We start from the raw sequence: 26,440 nt of genomic DNA on the forward strand, positions 1-26,440 counted from the left end.
ATACAGTCAAACATACATATATATATATGAAATTTAAATTAAATATTAATTTTTCCCTCATTTAAATCTCGTGTTAGTTTAAGCTTAATTGAACACTAATCGACAAATATAAAATTTGTTCCAATTTCTTTTGAAGTTTGTAGGCAAAATAGTAATAGAAATGAATTTTTGTATTATAGTGGGCCTCACCTAATTAGCTCTCCCGTAAAGAGGCGGGAAAAAAAAGAAAACTTTCCAAAACAAGCATGTCTCTCTCCTCTATCCATATTAACTTTCTTTCCCAAAACACCTCCCTTTCTCTTCCTATCTGTTGCAAAACCAAAGATCTTTCTCTCTCTATCAATTTCTTACGAAAAAGCCTCCCTCTCCATTTCTCGGTCTCGCCATTTCTCGCTCTCACGGACCCTCCCTCCCTATCTCTCTTTCTCAAATTTCCCAGCAAATCGAAACCTTCTCCTCTGTTTCACCCCACCAAGCCGAAAGTTGTCATCGACAACCCAAGCCTTGTTTCCACTGATTCACACCTCCAGCTAATCTACATCAACCAACTGACAACGCTGCCTCTGAACCGTGCCTCACCTCTCTGTTCAAGCCTTTGGACTCACCACCAACTCCCACCAGCAACCACCTTTCTCGAAGTTGAAACTTCAAAAATGGAATTGGTCACTGACCTCTACCTCCAAATCTTCTCGAGTTACCCTTGTTGTAATTGAATTCTGGTTGTCTCTCCCTTGACTGAACCTACATCCACATCTCATCCAGGTACTCTACTTTCATTGATTTCTTTTAAACATGATTGTTCATCATACCTTGCTATATCCTCGTCACATCCCAAAAATTCTTTTCCAACTTCATACATATAATAAGCTGCTAAACCAAAATAGATCTTCTCAAAATAAATTAAGTCATTGCTTGGAGGCTACTTGTAGCTAACAGATTAAGTTTGTTTTGGTCACAATAACTTGCAAGTATACTTCCTGAATGCTACCATTGCTAATCACAACAAAATTTTTACCTAGCCTTGTTTGTTGTTACTTGTTTTCTTTATTTCCTTAAACCTTTCTGTATGTATGTGTGTGCACGCGTGTACCGTGGCCTATGGTAGAGCAGCCTCTCTGAAGGTCGTAAGTCTCCTTTGGTCATGAGTTTGAATCTCCTCATGTGTAAGGTGTGGTACTCGAATATTTAGCACACATAGGGATGACAGGGGCTCGCTAATAGCCTCCGACCATTTCTTTATATATATATATATATATATATATATATATAGAAAAAGCCCAAGGGCAAATATCTTAATACGGAAAAGATACAGAAAGATTGTAGGAGAAGGCCTAAAAGAAAGTCTAACTTATATACTACAACACACACAAAACCCAAATAAAATAAAGATACATAAAAGATAAAAAATCAGAAAGTCACAAAAGAGCACAAAAGTGTTAGGGACGTCCCACTTTAGTTCTCCTGCCTCTAGTTCTCGGAAGTGAGTCGCCTAACAAATTGGTAAGGTGTGTCTCATTGCCCGTAGTAACCAAAGTATCATCTATCAGATTCCTGAGCTTAAGTAGATCTTCATTCTTATTCTTCCTCCTAGATGTGTAGACCTGTCATTCCTCTTCGATGATTGACTCATCTGATCAATAGATCAGACTCCAAAGATGGTCGGATAGGTGTAGGTTGTTACACGTCTTGATCCCGATGAACCTGAGTAATATTAACATCTTTCTAGACCTGATGAGGCGGTCGTGAAGCAGTAGAAGTATTTCCATCTGTATTATCAGTAGTAGATTCTAAGGCAAGCAGGATCTGAAGAAACTCCCTCTCCCCCACGATAGGAGGTTCCAAAGATGAGGGAGCTACAACTGGGGATTGAATAGTTGTCATATTGTCTGGTTGTCATATTGAATAGTTGTCATATTGTCTGCCTGATCAGAAGATGGAATCACAGCCTCTAGAGGAGCAGTTTGTTTTTTTTGTCTAAGGTGGGGGTGTAGATGGTGACATTGAGAACTGGAGTGTCCGAACATACGACAGTTCGAACAATACGACGGAAAATGTTCAATCTCTACCTTCTACAAATATCCATGAAGTTGTGTGCCCAACCAGATTTCCTCAGAAGCGAGTATAGTGATGTTTCTTTCAACAAGTACTCTGACTTCAGAAGGACGGGACATATTAAAAGTAGGAATGTCCGTCTTTAGTGGCTTCTCATAAGCTGAGGCAATAGAGTACAATACTTTTTAAGAAAAATAATGAAATTTCAGACCAGGGAGACGAATCCGAACTGGAATGATTGGCGGTTCCGTCTGTGGGTCAAAATCCACAGACCATTTCAAAATCTTTATTGCTCTGTTATCAATCAATATTATTCTTCCAGCAAATAAACGCATATAATCTCCTTCATTATTAATTTGAATAAGAATATGTCTCCCATCTAATAGCCCGATTTTTCATTCTCCAACAAGATGCATAAGTTTAAATTCTTTGTGAATGAGCTCCATTTTGGGATGACCATATAGAATTTCCCAACCAATGTGTGTGTGTGTGTGTGTGTGAGTGTGTTGTGTGTGTGTGTGTGTGTGTGTGTGTTAGTATTGGCTATATTTAACAAATGGTATCCATACAGTGAAATTATTCATTCCTTAGAGTTTGATTTTGAAATCTAGTTTGAACATATTTGTTCATGTTGAAATCCCCATGAAATGGGGCATTTTTTAAATGATTTTCTAAAATCTAATTATTATCTAGAATTCAATGTATGATTAGCTTTATGACCATAATTGTGATAGATATTTACATTCATCTCATGCATTTAAATAAATATAGCCAAAGTTTGTCTGTATGCATCCTACTATCTTGATTGTGGCATTAACTATGATGTGATATAAGCTTAAAGTTATTACAATCATATTATATTATTGCTAATGCTTATTTTTGCAGTAGAGTAGTTGGTATAGAAACATTTTTTGGGGATCACATTTTCCTACGCCATGATTGACCGTTACTAAACCCTAGGGTAGCAGAATATAGCAATAAAACCACAGATTGTTGCACATTCATTGCTTAATGTCAATCACGACCCCACAACCATGATCGACGCCACATGGGATCAATGATTAGTCCGAGGCGCACAAATGTCACACACTCATAGGATAACACATTAAGAAAACAAAATCTAGTCTAGGAGTCAAGTGTCATGGTGATTGGGCATGTGCTCATCTCACTAGACTAGTTAGGTTCAAAGCCCCTGCTAAGACCTATCATATCATAGCCTTGTGAGTTTGCAAGTAGTCTAGGATTTTTTTTAGGATAGACTATATAGATGCACTCAGACATACACTTAGCCAACTCCATTTAGAAAATTTATGGTCTCTTTTTATCCCTTCTCTGTATCTGACCGACTCTCATTCGCGTGAGTGTTTAGCAAGCATTCCTGATTAAGGTATGATAGAAGTCTAGGCCTCTAACTTCTCTAACATATAGAAAAGATAGAATGAACCTTACTGGTCACACGAGACCAAGTTGAATCCTGCTTTTAACATTTTCTCTATGATATACGGAAGATGTCCGAGCTTTCCCGAACTTAAGAGCTCATGTTATAAGTTTCATGCCTTTTATCTCTCTAGCTCCTCACCATATCAAGGAGACTTGCTATTTACTTTCCCTTTGTTGGATTCCTTCTCACGCTATACTGAGGAAGCTCCAAACCTTATGATTTTTCTCTCATCCTATACTAAGAGAAACTCTCTTTTGACTCTTTCTAACCCTATATTGAGGACAGTTGCCATAATCTCTCCCCCTCACCCTATATTGAGGGAAGTCACACTTTGGTTCTTTCTCACCCTATACTAAGGAAAACAATTTGTTGGACATTTTCTCACCCTACACTGAGAAAATCCACACCTTTTTGAGTTTTCTCTCACCCTATATTGAAAGAAACTCTCTTTTAACCTCTTCCACAACCTAAACAGAGGAGTGTCATATCATTTTCGATCCCCCTCACCCTATACCGAGGGAAATCACCTTTTGAGTTATCCCTCACCCTATATTGAGGGAAACTCTCTTTTAGACTCTTCTCACCCTATATTGAGGAAATTCTACACCTTTCAATCTCCCTCACCCCATACTAAGAGAAATCTCCACATGGATCTCTTCTCACATGATACGGAGGAAAATCCACGTCCTTCATTTCTCCTCACACTATGATGAGGAGAATCACCATGTCTTTTGTATATCGTCACATTATGTAGAGGAGATACCTTGGGAGACTTGATCATTTTGGATAAGCTATAAGTCTCAATCTCACATATTATTTCCTATCCAAAGCTTTAGAGCCCTAGGTAGCCTAAGTTAATCTTAGCATACGTCATCACATGCAGTGTTATAATTCTAGTCTAAGCTTCTCTATTATATCAGAGTGGAGTGTAAATCCTACCTGTCATCATAAGATTAGGTTTACACCCTTAGTTTGTGAGTTCTCCTTGGATGAGATAACCCCCGGTTGCTAACAAAGATTCTCTAGTCACCTCATTGACTAAGCATATTAAGGGCGCCAACTACCCGGAATGATGAGACCATGAGATCTTGATTGGGATGTCATACCTACTTGATAGGTCAGTCTTCTTTGATTCGATTATGTTTGTTTGTACTTTCCCTCTTATGTTTGAGTCTATCATATGCTACATATTGAGTAGCCTCTTAAGCCTTTCTCCCGTTGAAATAGGAAATTTAGAAAACTCAGTATGTGTCGAACTTTAAATAAAAAATGAAACGACACCATTAATCAAGAGTTTTCTTAAGCTTCCTGTCCAAGATGTAATAAACCATTGGGGCTTGCACTTATGTGAAGCCCGATTAATCAGAATAAAATAAAACTTATTTGAAATTATGTATTGCATAGGAGAATTTCTAGTTCATTCGAGTCATATATATCATTGCATAGTATCAAATTGGACATATTTTATTCTAGGTAATAAGGTTTTCCAAATTAATGATTAATTACATTTTGACGGGGAGCACAAGAAAAAACTCGAATAAGGGTGTTTGTTCATTTTTCTTTACGGTTTGGCACATAATGGATTTTTTAAGCTTCTTATTTCAATAAGAGAAGCTCGAGAGACTACTCAACATATTGGATATTATACAGTCAAACATACAAGAGAAAGTACAAGCAAACACAATGAAATCAAAGGGGAAGACTAACGTACCAAGTAAATATGACATCCCCGATCAAGATCTCATGGTTTCATCATTTTTGGTTGTTTATACCCTTAATCTATTTAGTCAATGAGGTGGCTAGGTGATTCTTACTAGAAACCAAGGGTTAACCCATACAAGGGGATCTCATAAATTAAGGGTGTGAATCTAATCTTAAGCTGACATACATGACTTACACTTCACTCTCATATAATGGAGAAACCTAAACTAGAATTATAGCACTGCATGTGATGGCACATGCTAAGGCTGAAACAAGCTACCTAAGGCTCTAAAACTCGCGTTAGGAAAGATATAATGTATGAGATTGAGACTTATAACAACCAAAATGATCAAGTTTCTCAAAGTATCTTATCAAAATAAGGTAACCAGATACAGAAGATATGAATATTCTTCTCAATATAGTGTGAGGAAAAAGAGGGGTGCAAACTCTCCTCAGTATCATATGAGAAAAGAACCAAGCAGAGATTTCCCTTGGTATGGGGTGAGAAAGATAGGAAGGAGTAGACTTTCCTCAATATAGCGTCATGAAGAGAGAGAGTTTCCCTCAGTATACATTCAGTTCTACATAATAATCAGATTTTAGCAAATCAATTAGCAAAATATGACATTGCATAGAATTTAAGATGAACAAACATTCAATCCTACAGAAAGAGATTATGTATGAATACAATCTGAGAGAAAACATCTTAAAAATAAAATAAATTCACTAACAAACCGGGTTTCAAAATCAAACGTTAAGGAATGAATTATTTCAATGTATAAATAACATGCGTCAAACCAGAGAAATGACAAAATAAATCCATAAGTTATATATCCATAGGTTCGCTTATTATATGTGTGAAGTTAGAAAAAGAAGCTTTAGTTGTGATCAGGATAACAAGGATATGATGGACAACCACGTTTAAATGGAATCAGTGAAAGTAGATTACCTGCATGAGACGAGGATGATAGGTTCAATTAGGGGAGAGACAATCGAGATCCAATTATAGCAAGTTAACTTGCGAAGATCAGGAGGAAGACGTCAGTACTGATTCCATTTTTGAAGTTTCAACCTTGAGAAAGGTGATTTCTAGCAAGAGTTGGTGGCAAGTCCAAATGCCTGAACAGAGAGGCAAGGCGCGGTTCGGAGGCAGAGTTGTCTGTTTGTTGTTGGGGTTGATTTGGTGGTCGAAAGAGAAAGAAGGAGATCGAGTGGAGGTGAGAATTAGTGGGGACAGAGCTTGAGTTATCGACAACAAGTTTCAGCCTGGTGGGGTGAAATGGAGTGCTTTTCGATTTGTTGGGAAATCCGAGAAAGAGAGAGACGAAGAAAAAGAGATATGCAAGAACCAGAGATAGTGAAAGCGAGGAGAGGGAGGCTTTTCTGCAAAAGATTGATGAAGCGGGAAAGATTTTCGCCTTTGCAACGGATAAGAAGAGAGAGAGAGAGAGAGGTGTTTTGGGAAAGAAAATGAAGATGGATAGAAGAGAGAGAAGTGCTTGTTTAGTAAAGTCCTTTTACTTTTTTTCATCTCTCTTCATGTGAGAGTTAATTAGATGAGGCCCATTTTGATACAAAAATTCTTTTTCATTATTATTTTGCCTGCCTATTGTAAAAGAAATTCAAACAAATTTTATATTTGTCAATTAGTGTTCAATTAAGCTTCAATTAACATGAGATTTAAATGAGGTAAAAAAATAATATTAAATTTAAATATCATATATACTTTTTATATATAAATAAATAAATATAAAAATATATATTAATCTTAGTATCGAGATATATAAAATTAGATTAAAAATATGTATATAATATTCAAAAATAATATATATTATATTAATGCTAACGCACTCCAAAAGGTGTTTGATTTGGACGTGAAAGGCTCATTTGAATCGTCTTGACGATCCAAATGCACTTGTGCAATCTGTTTAGCGAAACAATGCTTCAGAGAAATTTTTATTCGGACGAACATTCATGCAAAAAAGAGTTTCATGCTCATGCAACCAAGTAAAAATACTGATGAATCACCATCACCCTCATACATGTTCCCCCAAAAATGATGTGTCTCAAAATAAACCAAAAGCCATGCACAATGACGGATCAAGACGACTACAATTGACCGAATCGGTTGTCACGAACGATCAAGCAAATAATTTTAGCAAATAACAAAATTTAGTCTCGATTTAAGGCTACCAATTTCAACAATTACCACATTCGATGTGGGACTATCCCACAAGACCCATGAGTCATCTTAAGATGATCTACCACAAAAATGAGGTCAGCAGATAAATATGTAACTACCTTGAACTAAGGTGAGGTGGCTTAAATTACAGATGTTCTCAAACAATCTTCCAGGTTCAAAGGCTGGAATCAACACATATATGTCCTACTTGCATGCACCAAATTTAAATATGTTGCCAATATAATATATAGAAGATTGAAACAACAATTTCACATTCAAATTTCATTGAATAAAAATATTACAGAAGTCACCATTGCGATCAATAACATCATTGTAGTTAACCTAACTATTTGGTGTCAACTTTACGAATTGTGGTCTTACGACATTAATTTTATTTACCCATCTTGTTGGTGCATCGTGTGAACTTCATAGTAAATGCACAAATCAAGTTTAATTTCTACTATTTTATTTAATAATAAATGCTACACCTACCATCATTATGAAATATTAAATTTCTCAATCCATACTTAATGACTTCCCCAAAACTTAAATCTTAGCATTCTCATTTCTTACAAGATAAACTTGGAAATCAATAACTTCTTCACCGCTCAACACTTGGATCTATAATCCATTGTTGGCCTAAGTGCAATTTTACAAAGGTTAACTTTACGGATCTCTTTGGTTGGCAATGATTATCACTATAGCGCCAAGCATTGTATTACTTTCTCCTTCTCCTTTTCTTAAGCATGGCATTTCCCCTTAGTTGTTGTAAGCTTGCCTTAAACAAAGTGCACCATTAACCTCACTAACACTTATCTATAGGTTTCATTGCAATGTTTTGATGCCGCTCTCTTTACATTGTGCTAGTTACTAATCTTCTTCCTTAACAATGAACTTCTACTTCCCTGTGATTTCATTACCGACCAATGTGTGGTTCATGATAACCCTTCTTCACTTCACCCTCCTTGTGAATGTGATTGACTTTGTCATCAGCTGGTGTAGTTTGTTCAACCCCGTCTTTGTATATCCCATGGTGATTTGTTATGCTTTATGATTTTTTGATTAGACAATATCTTTTTGAAAGTACCATATCTCCTCATATCAACAAATTAGGGTATATATTCTTAATTGTATAATTTCTTATTATAACATATGATGAATCAAAATGCATTAGCAGCTTGGCTCAATGTGATATGTTAATTGATGTGTTGAATCTTTTGATGAGTTTGTGTGCTCTGATTCGAAGTGTATATGCAGTGAAGGATTGCACTAAGCAACTCACACAGTCCATGTCATTAACTTTCCATCCATAATGTGTCAAGACCGTTCATGCTTTACAGATCATGTAAATCCATTTTTAGAAGAGAGAAAAGAATTACATAGTGTACATACTTTGTACTTAATATAAGGGAAATTTAAATACACATAGCACACAATTCTTATGGATCTCAAACATAATTTGGTGCAATAAACCTATGCATGAAAAGATTTATTTCACTTTTAAAAAGTAGCAATAGTGATATTTTTAATCGGATATTAAAGATTAGATGACTATGTGTGTAAACATTACAGTATAGGCGTGTAATATGTGAATACATAAAAAATTGTGTGCTACGTATGTAAATGCCCCTTAATATAAACAAAATTTCCCCTGGGTGTTGTCTCGTTCCTTTTTTTTTTTTTTTTTTTATTTCTTGTCTGCATTATGCATTTCATATGTCAAATAAAAAGAGAATAGAACGATCAAACAGCAATCTTTAAGTGGTGTACAAATTGGAATGAAATAGGGCCACATCAGAATTCAAATAACTGAAACTAATAACTGTGAAACAACAACTAAGGTAGTGCCACAAAAACTCACATGAACTAAAGCTCTTTCAATTGGCCTTCCATGCACATCAAGTTGACCATAACGTTGTCTCTTTACCAATTTCCATGCTGAAATTGTATGTGTCTCAAGCTCTTCCTCAGTAAGATTAGAACCATGGTTTCCAAGCTGCCATAGAGAAATATGGAACCGCATTGGTGCAAATGCATAGATATTGAAACCATAATACACTAATTTTAGCCTCAATACGCTTGTTCTCTAATATCTGCAGCCAGCAGCCTCAAGTAGAAAATTGGAGATTGCATAAAAATGGCATATGAATAGAAAAACAAGTTTGCAGAGGACAGAATTTAAGTTCAAATTTTCAATTGAGCTCCTCTTTGGTTTAGATTTTATCTACTTTGCAGAAATATTAGTTATTGAAATTAAGTGGAGAATGGTATAGCATTTTTAAAAAATAGGGAACTATTCTAATACTTCTCTGAAAAAAAAATTGTGAAAAAATAAAAATCAAGCAGGACACGGCATACCGGACAAAATAGGTGAGAAAGGTTGTAAATCCAGAACGTTCATGATTGGCAATCAAAAACTTCTAGAGCATCAAAGCATCTAAAAAGATCCTATCTCTATGTTTGGGACAATGTTCACTGATTATATTTTTTTCCTATGCGGCTAGCCCTAGCTAGCCAGATCTGAAATATATACAATAATGGAACTGACATCTTCATCCAATTAGGCTCGAGACATCTTTTGGTCTAAAAGATGAAGTGGGTACAACTATTCCATTATTCCACTTCATCTTTTTTTAAAATACATGTCGCCAACATTTCTTGTACTTCCATAGTCAACTTGAACGCAAAAAGTGTTAGTGCCCGTTCTCAGTTCATTACAATCGTACATTACTATGTTTGCTACTAAAATACCGGCAACAAATCTCTTTTAGTTGTAATTATAGTCTAGTAATTATCCTAAATACAAAATAATGGTAAGTCAGGTGCTTGATGCTACAATTCCAGCACTGCACGCTTGCTTCCTATTTGTGGTCTATCACAATCACACTTTTGCCTCAGCTTCACAGCAAGCCAGTAATATAGCTTTAAAATTCTTATTTATTTCCAAAAAGCTAAGGATTCTTAATTACCACGTACGAAGTTGATAAGGTCAACTGTCTTCTAGGCATACTCGCGAAATGTTAATAACTAATGTGAAATGACAACTGTATCCCTCTAAGTCAACTAACAAGATCCGTACCTAAAAAATAAAAAAAAACAAAAATGAAATGAGGGCCCTTCAAGCTAACCTACTCTCTTATTTCACTATCTCCACATTGTACACAATTTCACTCTATCTTAACGTCTCCATTGGTTGGGCGGTTTTAGGGGATGGATGCTCCCCTTGCTCAAATTCTAACATAAAGCCACTAATGCGGTTCTCTGTGTTTGTTTCTCAATACAATCTGCTAATGAGTTGGAGAGTGTTAGCATGGTAGATCATGTAGAGCTGCCTGACTGCCCCATCTCTCTCTCTCTCTCTCTCTCTCTCTCTCTCTCTCTCTCTCTCTCTCTCTCTCTCTCTCTCTCTCTCTCTCTCTCTCTCTCTCTCTCTCTCTCTCTCACACACACACACACATAATTAGAAAAAAAAGGAGGGAATCAAAGCTTGGAGCACTTTACTGTTTAATCACCCTAACTGTAAAAGGTTTCCCGTGTAGAAACAAATGTAACATACAATTGAAAAATCACTTTAAGAATTATTTGATTATTCATCTAGCGGTGAACGACCTACTTGTGTAATTACTTATGTAATCTTCATGAAAGCCATGTTTTAAAATTGTGTAATATGAGGCGCACCACAACACTTTCAAGAATTTTTGCTATCAGGCATGTGCATCATGGCCTCTCATGTGAGGCATATGTCTCAAAGTAAATGAGGCACCCCTCGCCTTAAAATTGAACGGCACATGCCTCATATTTTGAATATAGGTTTTAATAACAAACAAATAAAATATATCAACAAAAATGCCACTTTATTATTGGAAAATTTGATATTATATGTCTCATACTAGCAAAAATTAAAAATGCTTATTGTTTATTTTCTTTGGTAAACATGCCTGAGAACTCCCTTCAAAATAAATACCCCCCAAAGAGGATGACCGCAAACGGCTGTTAAAGTCAAAGAATATAGAATAAGTTAAAACATGACTTGATCATTAATCAATAGTAAATGGATCATAGATAAAAAATGAATGGTTTGACGAAGGCTCAAAGATGGTTTGATCATAGTACGAAGATGATATTATCATCACTCAATAGTTTATCAAAGATAATTTGACTAAAGAATGAACACTAAATTGTGATTCTCAAATTATGCAAATCATATTCAAAGATGGATCAATTATCATTCATTTCGTTTTTTTCGATCATTTGAAATTTATTAAATTGTGTTTTAATTACGAATTACAACCAAAGTTGATGCAACGCCGAGTGCATTAACAGCTATGACGCAAAATAGTGCATATGACATGTTTGGTAAGTTGATTATAAGAAAAGTATGATAGCAATTATGGGGGCATAAAAATTCAAATTTTCCTTATCCTCACCCACCACTAACAATCTCTTGCACACTAACCCTAACTCTTGCTCTAGTGCACGCCTCCTCTGCCAGCTATCTACCTCCTATAGTGTCGTCACCACAGCTGTCCTGCAAAGCCTTCATCCTTCAGAAGAAACCATCTTATCTTATTCCGCATCTCTTTATATCGATAACAATAGACAATTTTTTCTGTCCTAAACCTAAAACTTTACTTTTGTTTATTTAAAATTTCTTATGTAGTAAAATTGTCATTTTACCATTTTTTAATTAAAATATTCTTTTACGAGTTTTAAAATAGTATAGATATTAGAAAATTTATTTATAAAAAATTTGTGGCACTCTAAAATCCAGTTGCCTCCACAAATAGTCGTCTCCCAAAATAAAAATACAGATTTTTTACCACGTATGAGAAACCCCTCGGCAGAAACTTAAAAAAAATACATAAAGAGGAAATTTACATACATACCAAACAATTCTCATATATTTATGTATCTAACACCTAAACTTTCATATTTACATAACATGGGTATGATATATCTATGCATGAAAATGTGTATTTAACTTTCTAAAATTATGTGAAAGTGGTATTTTTTATGTGATATTAAATACTATTCAATTCAATCTTATGTCAACGTGATCTATTTATAGTTTTCTGTAGTCAAAACCTTAAACCTTCATCTATGTATGATTTGATGACTGGAATATTGAATGAGGAACTGAATAGCACTTGAAAAAATCATAGAAATTTAAAAAAAAAAACCCTTAAAAACATGCTAGAGTTACTATTCAAAAGGAAATTGATCCACAATTAGATTAATAATTCCTACGGCATAATTATTTAAAATATATAGAAGCTTCAAACTAGAAAAATAACTCATAGTAAATCTTTTAAATTCTTGATGAACTCGTAGAGAAGATTGCAGAGCATATAATTTTACAAGTCATTAATAACGATGTTAATGCTCATAAGGAGATGGAAATAATGTGATGAAGAGAAAGCTATATCTTCGACACTATATGCAACCCAATGAATCCATTTGATTTTTAAAAACTTAGGAGAACTGTCTCAGCATAGACAATGCCTTAAGCAAAGCAACGACGATTACCAAGTTCATCTATAGCCATAGTTGGATTTTGGCTTTGATAAGAAAATTTTCTAAGAAAAAGCTTTTATGACCTGCTACAATTAGATATGTTACAAAATATTTGGCCATACAGAGGATCTTGAAACAAGATACATAGGAGGCTATGTTCACCTCCATACAATGGTTAAATTGAGCTCAGGTAAAGAAATATGAAAGAAAAAGGTTATAAAAATTGTTTCCAATGAAAAAAATGGTTAAATGTGAGTTAAGCTATGACAACTAAACCCTTTGTTCAAATTTTATGATTGATGCTGACAAAGAGTCTACTAATGAACTTCATTTATAATATGATGGATGAAACTAAGGAGTTGAAAACCCATAAATTGAAAGAAGAGGAATCTAGCTATAAAAAAATTTGAAAAATAATTCATGAAAAATGAGAGGTTCAATTTTATTATTATTTGCATGTTATGGGATATTATCTTAATCCTCAATTTCAATAAGCTGACAATACGCCAACCTGCTACAATTAGATTTGCTACGAATTATTTGACTATACAGAGGATCTTGAAACATAGGAAGCTATGTTCACCTCCATACAATGGTCAAATTGTGCTCATGTAGAGAAATATGAAAAAAAAAAAAGTTATAAAAATTATTTTCAAGGAAAAAATTTGGTTAAATATCAGTTAAGCTATAACAACTAAGCCCTTCGTTCAAATTTTATAAACAATGCTTAAAAAGAGTCTACTACCTAGCTTCATTTATAATTATGATGGATGATACTAAATTGTTGATAACCCATAAATTAAAAGAAGAGGAATCAAGCTATAAAAAATTTTGAGAAATAATTCATGAAAAATGAGAGGTTCAATTTTATTGTTATTTGCATGCTAAGAGATATTATCTTAATCCACAATTTCAATAAGCGGAGAATAAGCCAACCAATGCTGAAATCAATTTAAGTGTTAGGCCTTGCATATTTGTCATCTAGTTGTGAGCAAAGTTAGAATACGTCTAATCAAATTCATATTAAAAAAATCTGTTTGAATGTCTTAAGAATGAACCCTTAGTTTACAACATTTATATATAATAAGATAAAAATATTTTCATTAAAAAGAATACTTCAGAGGATGAAAAATATTTGTTAGTTTGTAATGATATCGCATCTGATAAAGAAAGATTTGTGGATGATAATAATGGTGTTATGCTATTAAATTTACAACCAAAAAAAAAAATCAATGATGATTTTTTTATGGAGATAGAAGCAAGACCAAGATGTCTAACATAACTAAACAAAAATTAGAGAAAATATTTTTATAAAAATTTATATAATAAAAATTTATATAATAAAAATTATAATCATCAACATATTCATTATTTTAAACTTCAATTAAGTTTATTAGTATTTTTTATGATTAGAAACGAGAAAAATGATTAAGCTTGATGATGAGGAGGAAAGTTGGAAAACATTGAAATAATCGATGAAGAGACATGAGAAAGATCAACTACTTAAGATATAATTCTAATAAAGACTCATTGAGTGATTGGAGTGACGTATACTACCAAAAATAAAAATTCAAATATCAATTGCTTGCTATGTTTTTACTTTATTCGGGAGTGGGAGAGAGACCAGTTGTCTTTAATTTAACATATAATGTTCTTACTTCTTTATTGCACTTTAATGCTTATATGATACTTCTATATGATTTAATGTTAAGATTTTAGCGTGTCACTGTTTATTTCATTCTTTAATGTTTGTATGATGCTTTTTTATTTTATGCAATTTGTCAATTCTAAGCCGCACACCTTAAAACATCTTGAGGCTTCCGTCTCACCTCAAAAATATAAAATATCTCAATACCAAATTGCACAATTTTAAATCTTGATAAGACCAATATGATAAATGAGGGAATTATTTAAAATTAGTCATCAATATATTCTAGAATTAAGTTTAGTTATGCTAAATAGCTACCACACATAATTCGTGGTTTGTAATGTATTTCATATATCTATCTAGAAAAAAATAAGTACCTGATTAGTTGATTTTAAAATAGTAAGAACTTAATGCACACTTATCTATAACTTACCCCAAGTTTGAAAAACAAAAGAAGTCAAAAGAAATTTTTTAGTATTATTTCCCATAAAAACAAACCTCGTGATAGCCTATCTTCAGTTTGCTTCATCATATAGCATGTTCACAAATATAGCCGCAGTATAGTCACAGGAGATAACATAATTGCATAAACCACCATCGAAGTCGTTGGCTAGCACCCACCAATGTTTGATATTCAATAAAATTTGAACACATAATCTTAATAGCTAAATTTGAAAAGTCAAAGCAAGCATCAACTCTACTGCAACTGTATCATTTAAAATAATCAATTGAATAAAGTAGAAAAATGCAACTCTAACATGAATTAATGATAGGCTTAGAAGATCTGATAAACATGAGATCATCAAACTAAAGTAGTATGGATGAATGAGATAGATTGAACAAAACGTAAAGATGTACTTTAAAAAAAAAAACACGATACATCTGATAAATGGAAAAAATATTTGGTAGTGTGCCAGCAGTGGCGGATTTGGGTGGGGGCCATCCAAAAAATAATTTTGCAAATTACCCACAAAATTTTGTGAATTCACCAAACATTCAGGCTTCCACAACTCCCGCGTAGAATCCAACTTATTTTTTGTTTTACTACCTTATAGAGATGTACCGCTGTTCATGTAATCTATTTATTATATTACTCAAATGTGATATTCTAGTGTAGGTGAATGTCAGTCTAGAGCATTTTATTGAGATTATGGAGGTGATTAGCAATTGGCCGGCACCTTTTCATGGCAAATTTTAGGTGTGGGATAGATTATGGACGCAATGTGGTTAAAAAGAAAGTGATTATGCAAAAAAATACAGCTTTTTAATGTACTTTTATGATAAGGAAAATGATTAAAATATAAATATATTATAATTATTAAACAAATGACTTTATCTTCTTTAATAAATATTATATTTTTATTTTTATTATTACATTTACATACATGATGTGAATAGGAATTGGAAAATCATTACATATTTTTATGATAATCAATATCATATCCATCATGTACTAATGACCAAATAAATGTAATTGCTGAGTAGTGGCGAGAGATATAATATGGGTTATTAGAACAACACGTTAAAGATCATTTACTGAAATCTGTCTGAGTGATTTATGTGTTTTTTTTTTCTATTGAAACCCATCTCCTTTGATATTTTTTTGGAAAAAAAATTGATTGAAAGTTTGATCAACTAATTGAAATCAACTAGAATGTGTTATAAAAACATTTCATGCATGGATATCAGACTACAAAGTTGTGTAATGATTAAATGAAAGTTCATATCAACGTCATCGACAACTAGGTAAGGTGGTCAGTAGCGATAGTCGAGCCACAGTTGTCCGACGATGGGTGATTTAGGCGACAACAGCGACGGCATTACTCGGATGATGGTGGTCCAATGATAGCTACCACAATGTCCAAGCAATGGTGGCAATAGTTGTGACAGACAGGCGACCGTGGTTTGATGACTGTGGCAAAGGTGAATCAGCGGTGGTGGTTTGATGACAAAGGTCTGACAGCAACAGTGGCAGCGACATCAGCGTCGATCCAGTAATGATGGTCCGACAACATGTATGCCAGTGTCAAAGAGACAATGGCAGCGACAACTACTTTGATCAGGCGACAGTATCAGATGAGCGACGATGCCGGATGGGCGACGGTGTGTGATGGGTGACGGTGTCACACATGACCATTAAAACTTCCTCTTTGAAATATGAATTGAAAGCAGTGATTTTAAGTACACAAAGTACTCTACAAGCATATAAATGTGATAATAAAAACATGAAAAATATTACAATTAATTGAAGAAAATACTTTACAAATTATAAGTTTTTATTATTATATATTTTATTTATATATATAAAAAGTATCTAACAAAAAAATTTAAACAACCAATGCCAATCCCAAGCCTAGATGAAAAATGTTAAGGGAATTTTGAAAAATTATTTTGTGCCCTTGCTTTGAAACTTCTCTAGCTTCGCCTCTATGAGCAAGTGCTCTAAGTTAATAACTGTTATCTTGCATTCTTGTGCTAGGAGGCAACTAAATGCTTCCTAAGAAATTGTCCAGTGACACCCAAAACAATCAGAAGAATAATAATTACTTTCATCAACGGCCACATTCTGTAAAATCAACTTTCACAAAAATCCTATAGTCCTTATAAAACTGTGATGCCGAAATATAGCAAAATTTGTGACTATTTCCATATGCTTTCCTTCATTGATGCTATGTTGAATTCTGGCTTGGTTATTTTAAATGACTACCCTTATTGTGTTGTGTGTCACTATTCATGTGGCTTCCCAATTTTGCTAAATAGTTGTTTTATTGTTTTTATGGACTTCAAGTTTTGTTTTTTTTCCGTGAATTATGTCGTACTAGTTTTCAAGTGTTGTTGTGAGTTTTCTATTACACTTGTCTTAAATGAGCTTGGTGTAGTTGTTGTTCCTCCTTATCTGTTCCTTCTCTCATAGTGACTTTTGCCCATCTGTTCTGGGTTGTAGGCAATGGCGTGATAGGGATATACATGTTTTCTTATCTTTCTATTGTAGATGTAATTTGTAAAAAAATTAAAGTTCAAATTTTAGGATTATATAGAATTAAATTCAACATCTCCTTATTTGGGGATGAAAACTCTATTATTAGAAAGTCTAAGTTATCTAAGGAGAAAACTTTTGAATTAATAAAATTTCTTATTCTAATTTCAAAGTTGTCTGTAGACGTTATAAGTGAATCCCTCAAGTTTCCAGATTAAGTCATCTTTTTGGCACCATTGTGAGGCCCAAATATTTCTTACTTCGGTGAATTCTTTCTTGATCCAATTCTTCTACATATTTTATTATTCACTTACCAAAGTTTGTGATTTTATTCAAAGGTGACATGACAGATTTCAATTGTAGTGAACGAAATGCAATTGTAGATTTGATTTTGTATGAACCTAATTTATTGTTAATTTCTTCAAATTTAATTAACCATTGCATTCTCATTTAGGTTATGATTATTGTATATTCTCATTTGCACCTAAAGAAATCAGTTTTTTGTATATTTAGTCGTCTTAAAGTTGTGAATCTTAATTTTTTCAAAATATCATTATAGCTAAATTAGGAACCTAAGACATCCAACATCAAATTGATATATATGGATTTATAATGAACTTCGTGACTATGCTGCCCTTATAGCTTTGTTATTTGAAGTGATTATCCTTACCATGGTGAGAGTGAGTATTGTGTTATCATTCATTTGATGATTTATTGATTTTGTGGAACAATATTTTTAAATAAATATTATTCATCCATATTTATGGCTGCACCATACTTCTGATGATGTTACAGTTGCACCCATATCCAAGAGATCGTACAAGTCCTCCATTATTTCCATGTCATGTACAAGCTTGCAATAACTACTATTCAGCTATATTTATGGTTTGCTTCAGCATCAAGACGTTCCCCTATTTGCTATGGGATCCAGTCCTCTTTGCCAACTGCAAATGTAAGTTGTGCTAAAACTGAAGTTCAAATTTTATAATTATTTAAAATTGATTCGGGCAAATCTTGCACTAACCACATTAATTATTTCAACAGATGTTATAAATAAATAGTTTGAGGCATTTAATTGAAAATTTTTAATTCGCTAAAATTATTGCTTTAGTTTCAATCTCTTTCGTGCAAGTTTGACGTGATTCTTTCAAATGAGATATAAGCACAACTACCAAATTCAAAGGAAGTCAACAACTTTTCCAGCGTGGCCTCTAGATATTCTTCATTTTAGCAAAACATTTTTTATCTAATTTCTTATAAATAGTTTTAATATTAGATTTCTTCTAAATACTTTGTTATTGGGTCGCTAGAGTCCTTACCATTTTGTTTGAACTAAATTTTTGTCTGTGAGGGAAACCTTCCAATTGCTTTATAACCGTAGACCTCATTGTTTATGACAACAAATAATTTGATTAGGGGCCAAGACAATATGAAAATGCGTACGCAACATTGTAAATAGCTGGCGCAGTATCATGCTCGCAATGAAAAGATGTTCAACTCTTTTCTATTCCCAAAGAAGAAATATACTGATGTCTTTCTGAGTGTCAAAGATACCCAAAAATAGCTCCATGTGTCACTGAACGTATTACACGAGAACAAGTCAAAATATCTACCTATGTACAAGGTGAGCACACAAAATCAATATGTGCAAGCTAGAAATATTTACAAAGGAGAGTCTAACACATGCTCATTATTAAAAAATAAAATAAATTATTATATGAATTTTCATTATTAAAAATATATATTTAAATAAAATTATTTAAAAAAATGAAATGATATAATAAAACATGTCATAGATATAATTATATATAAATATTGTAAAAACAAAATTTTATATATATTTATCTATGAAATTAAATTTTAAAAAGATTGACAAAAGCCATGGCTCTCCCGTGGTTGGTATGCCAGTCCATTTCTTTTAAAGTGGGAGAAGCATGGTTGCTTTTGATTTATTTTTTATTTTTTATTTAATTTACAGATTATTTTACATAAAATTATATATATATAAATATATATATAATATTATCGCATTCACATGGCTCTTTCGTCTGCTAGGGTTTCGCCCGATGGCGAAACCAAGCGTCCCTATTGTTTTTCTCCCCCGTCAATCGATTCGGCGTGCTCAAAGAAGAAGGGTGCTCCTCCTCGTCATCCGGAGCTTGTGTCGCTTTCTGGAGCTCGCGTCTCTGCTCCATTTGATACAAGGTCTTCACGTCTGCTGCGGTTTGATTTCGTCGCCATCTGGAGGTCGCGTCGTCTTCTGGACTCGCGTCCATTCTGCTACGTCAAAGCCGCTCGACTGTTTCATCGGTGCTCATAGGCAAGCTGCGCCAACCTGTTGTGCTTGTGTAAAGCACGCTAATGGCCTCATGGCTTTCCTACGCCGCCGCCCTCGCCTATTATAATCCCACCAAAGTTCACAAACACAGCTACCTTTCCACCTTATAGATAGTATGATGTTCCCGCAGATGTTCTATGATTCTGTTGCAGGACATGCAGATTGCAATCTCATAAAAAAAGTAGAAAAAAATGCGGGCAAACCAACACTATTCTTCTCTGACGTTGAAATTTTAACTCGTGCAGGAAAATACAAATTTTTACTAGTTGGAAAATTCCAATTAGGTCGCCCTAAGATGGAGATTATCAGGAAGGTTTTTATAGATTTCAAACTAAATGAGGCTTGGCATGTGGGTCTTTTCGACGGAAGACACGTTATTATATAGCTGAGCATAGAAGAAAATTACAGAAGGATTCTCTTAAAGAAATTCATCACAATAGAGGGAATCATATGAAATTGCTCAAATGGATCCCTGATTTTGATCCCAATCAAGAACCCTCAATTGCCCCTATCTGATTTTCATTACCTGAACTCAAACTACAATTCTTTGACCTACATATCCTATAAGTAATTGGGACTATCCTCGAAAAGTATTTGCAGGTAGACACACATACAGTTCATTTCTCACGGCCCTCTATTGCAACGATTTTGATTGAAATGGATAGAAGAAGGTGTTGCAAGATGTTTGGACACCCGATGTAGAAGAAGTCTGGTTTGGCTCTGCTCACAATAGTTATTGGCAAAAAATCATTATGAAACAAAAAACTTACTACTGCAAGTATTGCAAGATGTTTGGACACCCGTCAGAATGCACCCACAGTTGAGAACCAATAAAAAACATGAATTTGTTGTTAGTGCACCCCACATGCCTAAACGCACTCCTGGCAAACCTGATGACAACCAACTTGAGGTGAGAATCAGGACAAGACAGAAAATGGTGTCTGCCCCTGGAAATCTTTCTCCTAACGATACTATAAGCGATAATAGTCGAACCGAAAGTCAGGATAGCCCCGCAGCTCTTATTCAGGAAGCATCAGGTGCAAAGGTGGCATTTCACACTTTACATACACTGTAACCTATCGCTGTTGCAACGACTGTATCTAATCAGACCAAGGATCACATGAGTCAATCTTCAGATGAAGAATGACAGGTTTGCACTTCTCAGCGGAAGAAAAAGGTTGGGGCACATTCCAACTTGGAAACTTAATGGATGATACTTTGGTTACTCCTTGCAATGACACGACACTTCAAAGTTTGTTATCTGACTCTGTTCCTAAAACTAGAGGAAGAGGCAGGACTAAACTGACTCGTCCCTAGCTACTTGTTTTTTGTATGTTTTAAATTTTTGAGTCTATCTGTATCTTTTTTGTTGGGGTAGTATTGTACTAGATATCGTATGGGTAGGATGTCTCTATTGAGCCTTCTCATACAACATTTTATGTATCTTTTCTATTTCAATAAAATTAGCCCTTGGGCTTTTCAAAAAAAAAAATAATAAATATTACATTTAATAAAAATTTTAAGCGATCATGTCTAAATATTCTACATATATAAATATTAATACTTATATATAAACATTTCAACACATGTTAAGATATATAATATATTAATAACTTTTTTATGAAAATTTATATAATGATTAATAACTTTTTTTACAATAGATATTTATAATAATATGCCTAATTAAAATCTTCATAATAAAAAATTTATCTCTTACACTGATCAATTTTGTATCCCAACCTCATGGAAGGCTAGTTTTTAGACCACAAAAAGACCATTCTAGATATTAACAACATTTTGAGCACATTTCACACATCGATTGTAAGCTTTGATCTATAAATCCTAGCTTCTTTCTTTAAATGTAATTTATCATATCATTTAATTGCATTAAGAACCCTAGACCTCAAATCTTTATATGTTAATTAAAATCAACACTTAAGATTGCAACATAATGTCAACAAAAGAAGGATAACATACAAAGTTAAACAGGAAAATAAAAAGATGAAATTTAAATATCTTATAAGATATGATACTAGCCAAGGCAATTTTCGGGCCAATCAAAATTTCACTTAAAAGTATATTCAAAATAAATTTCAAAGTGGGTCATCAATTTGAAATTTTTTTTTTAATATTATCATTTATTTAATTCTGAGAATTTAAATACTTCATTAAAAATAATTGTTATACACGCTTAATTATTTTAATACACATGGTTTGTCATGAAAAAATAACATAAAAAGGAATATTTGATATTAATATTGGACTAATTGAATGATCAACTCTAAACAAAATGATACTAATATGATTGAACATTATGCAACGTATATAGATCTTATAGGCACACATGATTTATCTTTAAATTATTTTGGCGTGTTTACCTGCTCATTAAAGATCTTACACAAGAAGTTTGGAATGAACTCAGATACAATTGACCAAAAACAATATTTGAGGCTTTCTTTAGATCTTGCATTAAAGCATATTAAAAGCATTCTATTAACACTAGCACAAGTACTTACTCCTAAGAAATGCTCAAAAGCAATTCATCTAAAACCTAATGAAACACATAAATGAAAGAATTATGCATAAACTAAATTGGATTTTATTAAACATACTATAGTTTACTGATATTCTTTTGAGAATTTTTTTATCAGAAAATGATCTGCAAATATAATATGAATCTATGTTTAATGATTTTGTATCCAACTTGCATCTACATTAGAGCATCCTGCTCATGAACCTAAGCTATTTAGCAATCTTTGCAGTCAATGAATGTGCCCAACTTTGTCCAAAGACCTATCTATAAATTCATAAATCCTAAATCCATATGGCCCTGTACACTTTAAATTACACCCCTAAGCTTTAAAATCCCATTAACCTTTCCTTCGTTGTTTCAAACAGGTGTCAAAATTAAAACTTGACGTAAAATTAACTATGTGATCATATCTATATCTAAGTTTCTAATAATAATTGAAAATATGCATAAATGTGAAACTAAGACAATTATATTAATTATAGTTGATGAATCAAATGAATAATCTAAAAATGCACTTAATAAATTATTTGACGATATTATTCAATAGTAAATGATCATATTAATATTGACTTTGTTTTTTATTCTTATTTCTTCATATACTAGTTCCTACAAAGTCTTGTGAAAAGAGTTAGGTTGCACCAATAGTAAAAAGAATTCAATAACAGCAAATGTCTTAAAATAAATCCAAAATTTAAAATTTTTAACTAGACAGCTTCAGAAGTGCACAATTCATCGTAGTAAATATTTCAATCAATTTGGTTATTTATATAAAAAGGTATTCCCCCCCTAAACATGTCCTAACTCATGATTTTTTTTTAATTTTGAATTACTTGGACTGATTATTTCTAAGAAGCAATCACGGACCAGTAGGATCCATTACAATTCATATTCATCTCTAATTATATATTTATTACTTATCCCATATTATTTACATAATTTTTCTTAAGAGCACGAAAGCACCCATGATAATTGACAATCAACTATACAATATAAGCTTTTAGTTGATGTGTGTAACAGGAATGTGCAGTTTAAACTTGGTAATAAAATTATAATGCATTTAAATTTAAAAGAGACTTTCATTGAAAACCTTTAAGAAACTATATGCCAGAAAAGCAATATCATTTAAAATTTGCAAAGTATTAGAACTAATATATTGATCCCAAGAAACTATCATTAATCTAGTTTTTAATGAGCTTAATTTGACCTTATTTCATGAGCCCAGTGTCATATGCTCAGATCCTTCTCTTTTTCCAACTCTTTTTTATTAAAACAAATTCTCTAGCAAACAATTATACTCATACTATTATTGAAGCTAAAATAACTGATGAGACTTTGCCCACTTAGAAGTGTAGAATCTAGAGAAACCTTGTCCGCTAGCATGAAAGACCTTTTTATTATAACTTCTAAATTACTTTGAAGGAATCACAAAATCTATGTCAACATTTTCTTTACAAACATCATTTGCTAAATTTGACAGAGTAAAATTCTATAAGTGACATTTATATTAGACAACAAACTTCATTACTATGTTGCCTTCGAGACTACTTTATGACTTTATGAAGGCTTCTGACTTGTTGTCTTGCATGATTGTAATCACCGTCAAAAGTGGGAGTATTGTGTTCTTATTGATCTGATATTACTGTTTTGCATAATTCGATATTACAGTTTTGCCTATTTCGGGTATTGTTACAAGCCTTCCATTACATGATTAATGACTGTGTCAAACATGAGCTTGAAATAAATGTTGTTCCTCCTAATCTATGGTTCCTTATTGTGCCGTAACTTTCTACTTGTCTATTGTGGATTGTAGACAATGTTGTTATGGGAATATTCTGGTTTCCTTTCATTCTACCATAATTGTGAAGTTGTACATAAAACGTTTGAATTTTAAGTTGATATGAAACTAAATTGGGTTGATTTTGTGCCAACAATTTCTACAAACATAGAGATGAGAAATAAATAATTAAATAATATGCAGCAAGTAATGGGAAAACTTTTAATTCAATAAAATTTTGTATTCAAATTTCAATCTTTTGTGCAATTTAGATGAATAATTTAATTGAGAGCAATTAATGTAACTATTTAATCCTGGAGGAAGGTATCAACTAGTACCGACACAAGACTTGAATTATTTTCACTTTGATTAACAATTTCCTCTATCAAGAAGTTGAGGAGGCTTTAAAAAAATCCAATGGTGGAAAGTTTGTAGGACCTGATGATATCCAAATTGTAGTGTGGAAATATTTAGGAGATTTGGGAGTTTCTTGGCTTACTAAACTCTTTAATATTATTTAAAAAACTAAAAAGATGCCTGAGGGGAGTAAAAAGATGCCTGAGGAGTGGAGGAAGAGTATTTTGATCCCCATTTTTAAGAGAAGGGATGCACAAAAGTGTGTCAATTATAGAGGAATTAAGTTAAAGTGTCATACTTTAAAATTATGGGAAACGGTAAATGAACATAGGTTAAGACATATTACAAAGATTTCTCACAATCAATTTGGATTTATGCCGGGCGGGTCTACCATGGAAGCCATACATTTATTGAGAGATTTCATAGAAAAGTTCAGAGATAATAAGAAAGTCAACATATAATTTTTATTGATTTAGAAAAAGCTTACGATAATGTTCCAACAGCTATCTTTTAAGAGTTCTTGAGAAGATAGGTGTTGATATGACTTATATTCAAGTCATTAAAGATATGTATACAAGAATTGTTACTTGTGTTCGAACAGAAGGAGGATTGACAAGGAGGATTAACAGAAGGAGGATTGACCAAATATTTTCCTATTTCTGTTTGTTTACATCATGGATCGGCATTAAGCCCATATCTTTTTGCTTTAGTTATGGATGGTCTCCTGGACACTTAAAGGAGGATGTACCTTCATGTATGTTTTTCGCTGAAAATATCCTTCTCGTGGATAAGATAAGAGAAAAAGCTCAGAAAAAACTTGAACTATGGAGGTCTACCTTGGAGTCTAAAGGCCTTCTTTTAAGCAAAACTAAATATGAATACACGGAATGTAATTTTAGTAATAGTAGCTATAGTGACAGAAATGTAACTAATGTAACTATTGGTGATCAAATTAACTATTGGTGATCAAATTATTAAAAGATGTGAACGCTTTAGATATCTAGGGTCTAGTGTTCAAAGTGATGGTGATATTGATGGGAATGTTTTTAATAGAATTCAAGTTGGTTGGTTGGTTGAAGTGGAGGAATGCTTCGGGCCTATTGTGTGATAGAAGAGTGTCACTTAGACTGAAAAGAAAATTTTATAAGATGGTGGTGAGACCTGCAATGCTCTATGGCGCTGAATGATGGCCTTTAAAACAGAAGCATAAAACTAAGTTAAGTATTGTTGAAATGAGAATGATTAGGTGGATGAGTAGCTTTACACTTAGAGACAAAATGCAAAATGAACATATCTGTGATAGGGTTGGTGCAGCTCCAGTGACGAACAAAATTAGAGAGAATCGTCTTAGATGGTTTGGTCACATTAAACGTCGACCATCTGATGATCTGATTAGAAGAGTAGATATTCTAGATTCGACTTACGTTAAGAAAGGCAGAGGTAGACCTAGGATGACTTGGGCATATTGTATAAAAAATGATCTTAATTTATTAGATTAAATGAAAATATGACACTAAATAGGACGCAATAGAGAAAAAGGATTCATATAGCCGACCTCATTTAGTGGGATAAAGGTTTTGTTGTTGTTGTACATGCTATTGACTGACTAATATTATTTTGTTCAAATTTAATATAACGTGAATTTTAATTGCATTGACAAAATTTTAATTGTGGGTGAAATTTGCAATGTTCAAATTTTTCGCTAGTTTTCTTGGATTTATTGAAACATTGCATCATCATTTGAGTTATAATTCTCGTGTTTTTCAAGTTAAGTATTTTGATGTCATTGATCTACAAATTTTAACTTATGTTTTTTAATCTATACTTTGCGAACCTAAAACATCATGTATTTCCTACATATATGATGCAATTTTTATGCATAAAAAACCCAATCCAAAATATTCAATTAAAACAGGCCTCAAC

The 26,440-nt window shown here is 33.1% G+C and overlaps 1 protein-coding gene across 3 annotated transcripts in view; it reads right to left on the reverse strand.

The window, feature by feature from the left end:
- Window positions 1-26,440, reverse strand: part of LOC110037327 (sucrose nonfermenting 4-like protein) — a 69,115-nt gene that overhangs the window by 33,582 nt on the left and 9,093 nt on the right. For all 3 annotated transcript variants that reach the window (XM_020741950.1, XM_020741948.1, XM_020741949.1), the window contains exon 8: window positions 9,238-9,372. In XM_020741950.1, coding sequence (XP_020597609.1) covers window positions 9,238-9,372 — 135 coding nt within the window. The remainder of the gene's footprint in view (window positions 1-9,237; window positions 9,373-26,440) is intronic.

This window comes from Phalaenopsis equestris, unplaced genomic scaffold, assembly GCF_001263595.1.
Source record: "Phalaenopsis equestris unplaced genomic scaffold, ASM126359v1 Scaffold218760, whole genome shotgun sequence".
NCBI classification, from domain to species: Eukaryota; Viridiplantae; Streptophyta; class Magnoliopsida; order Asparagales; family Orchidaceae; genus Phalaenopsis; species Phalaenopsis equestris.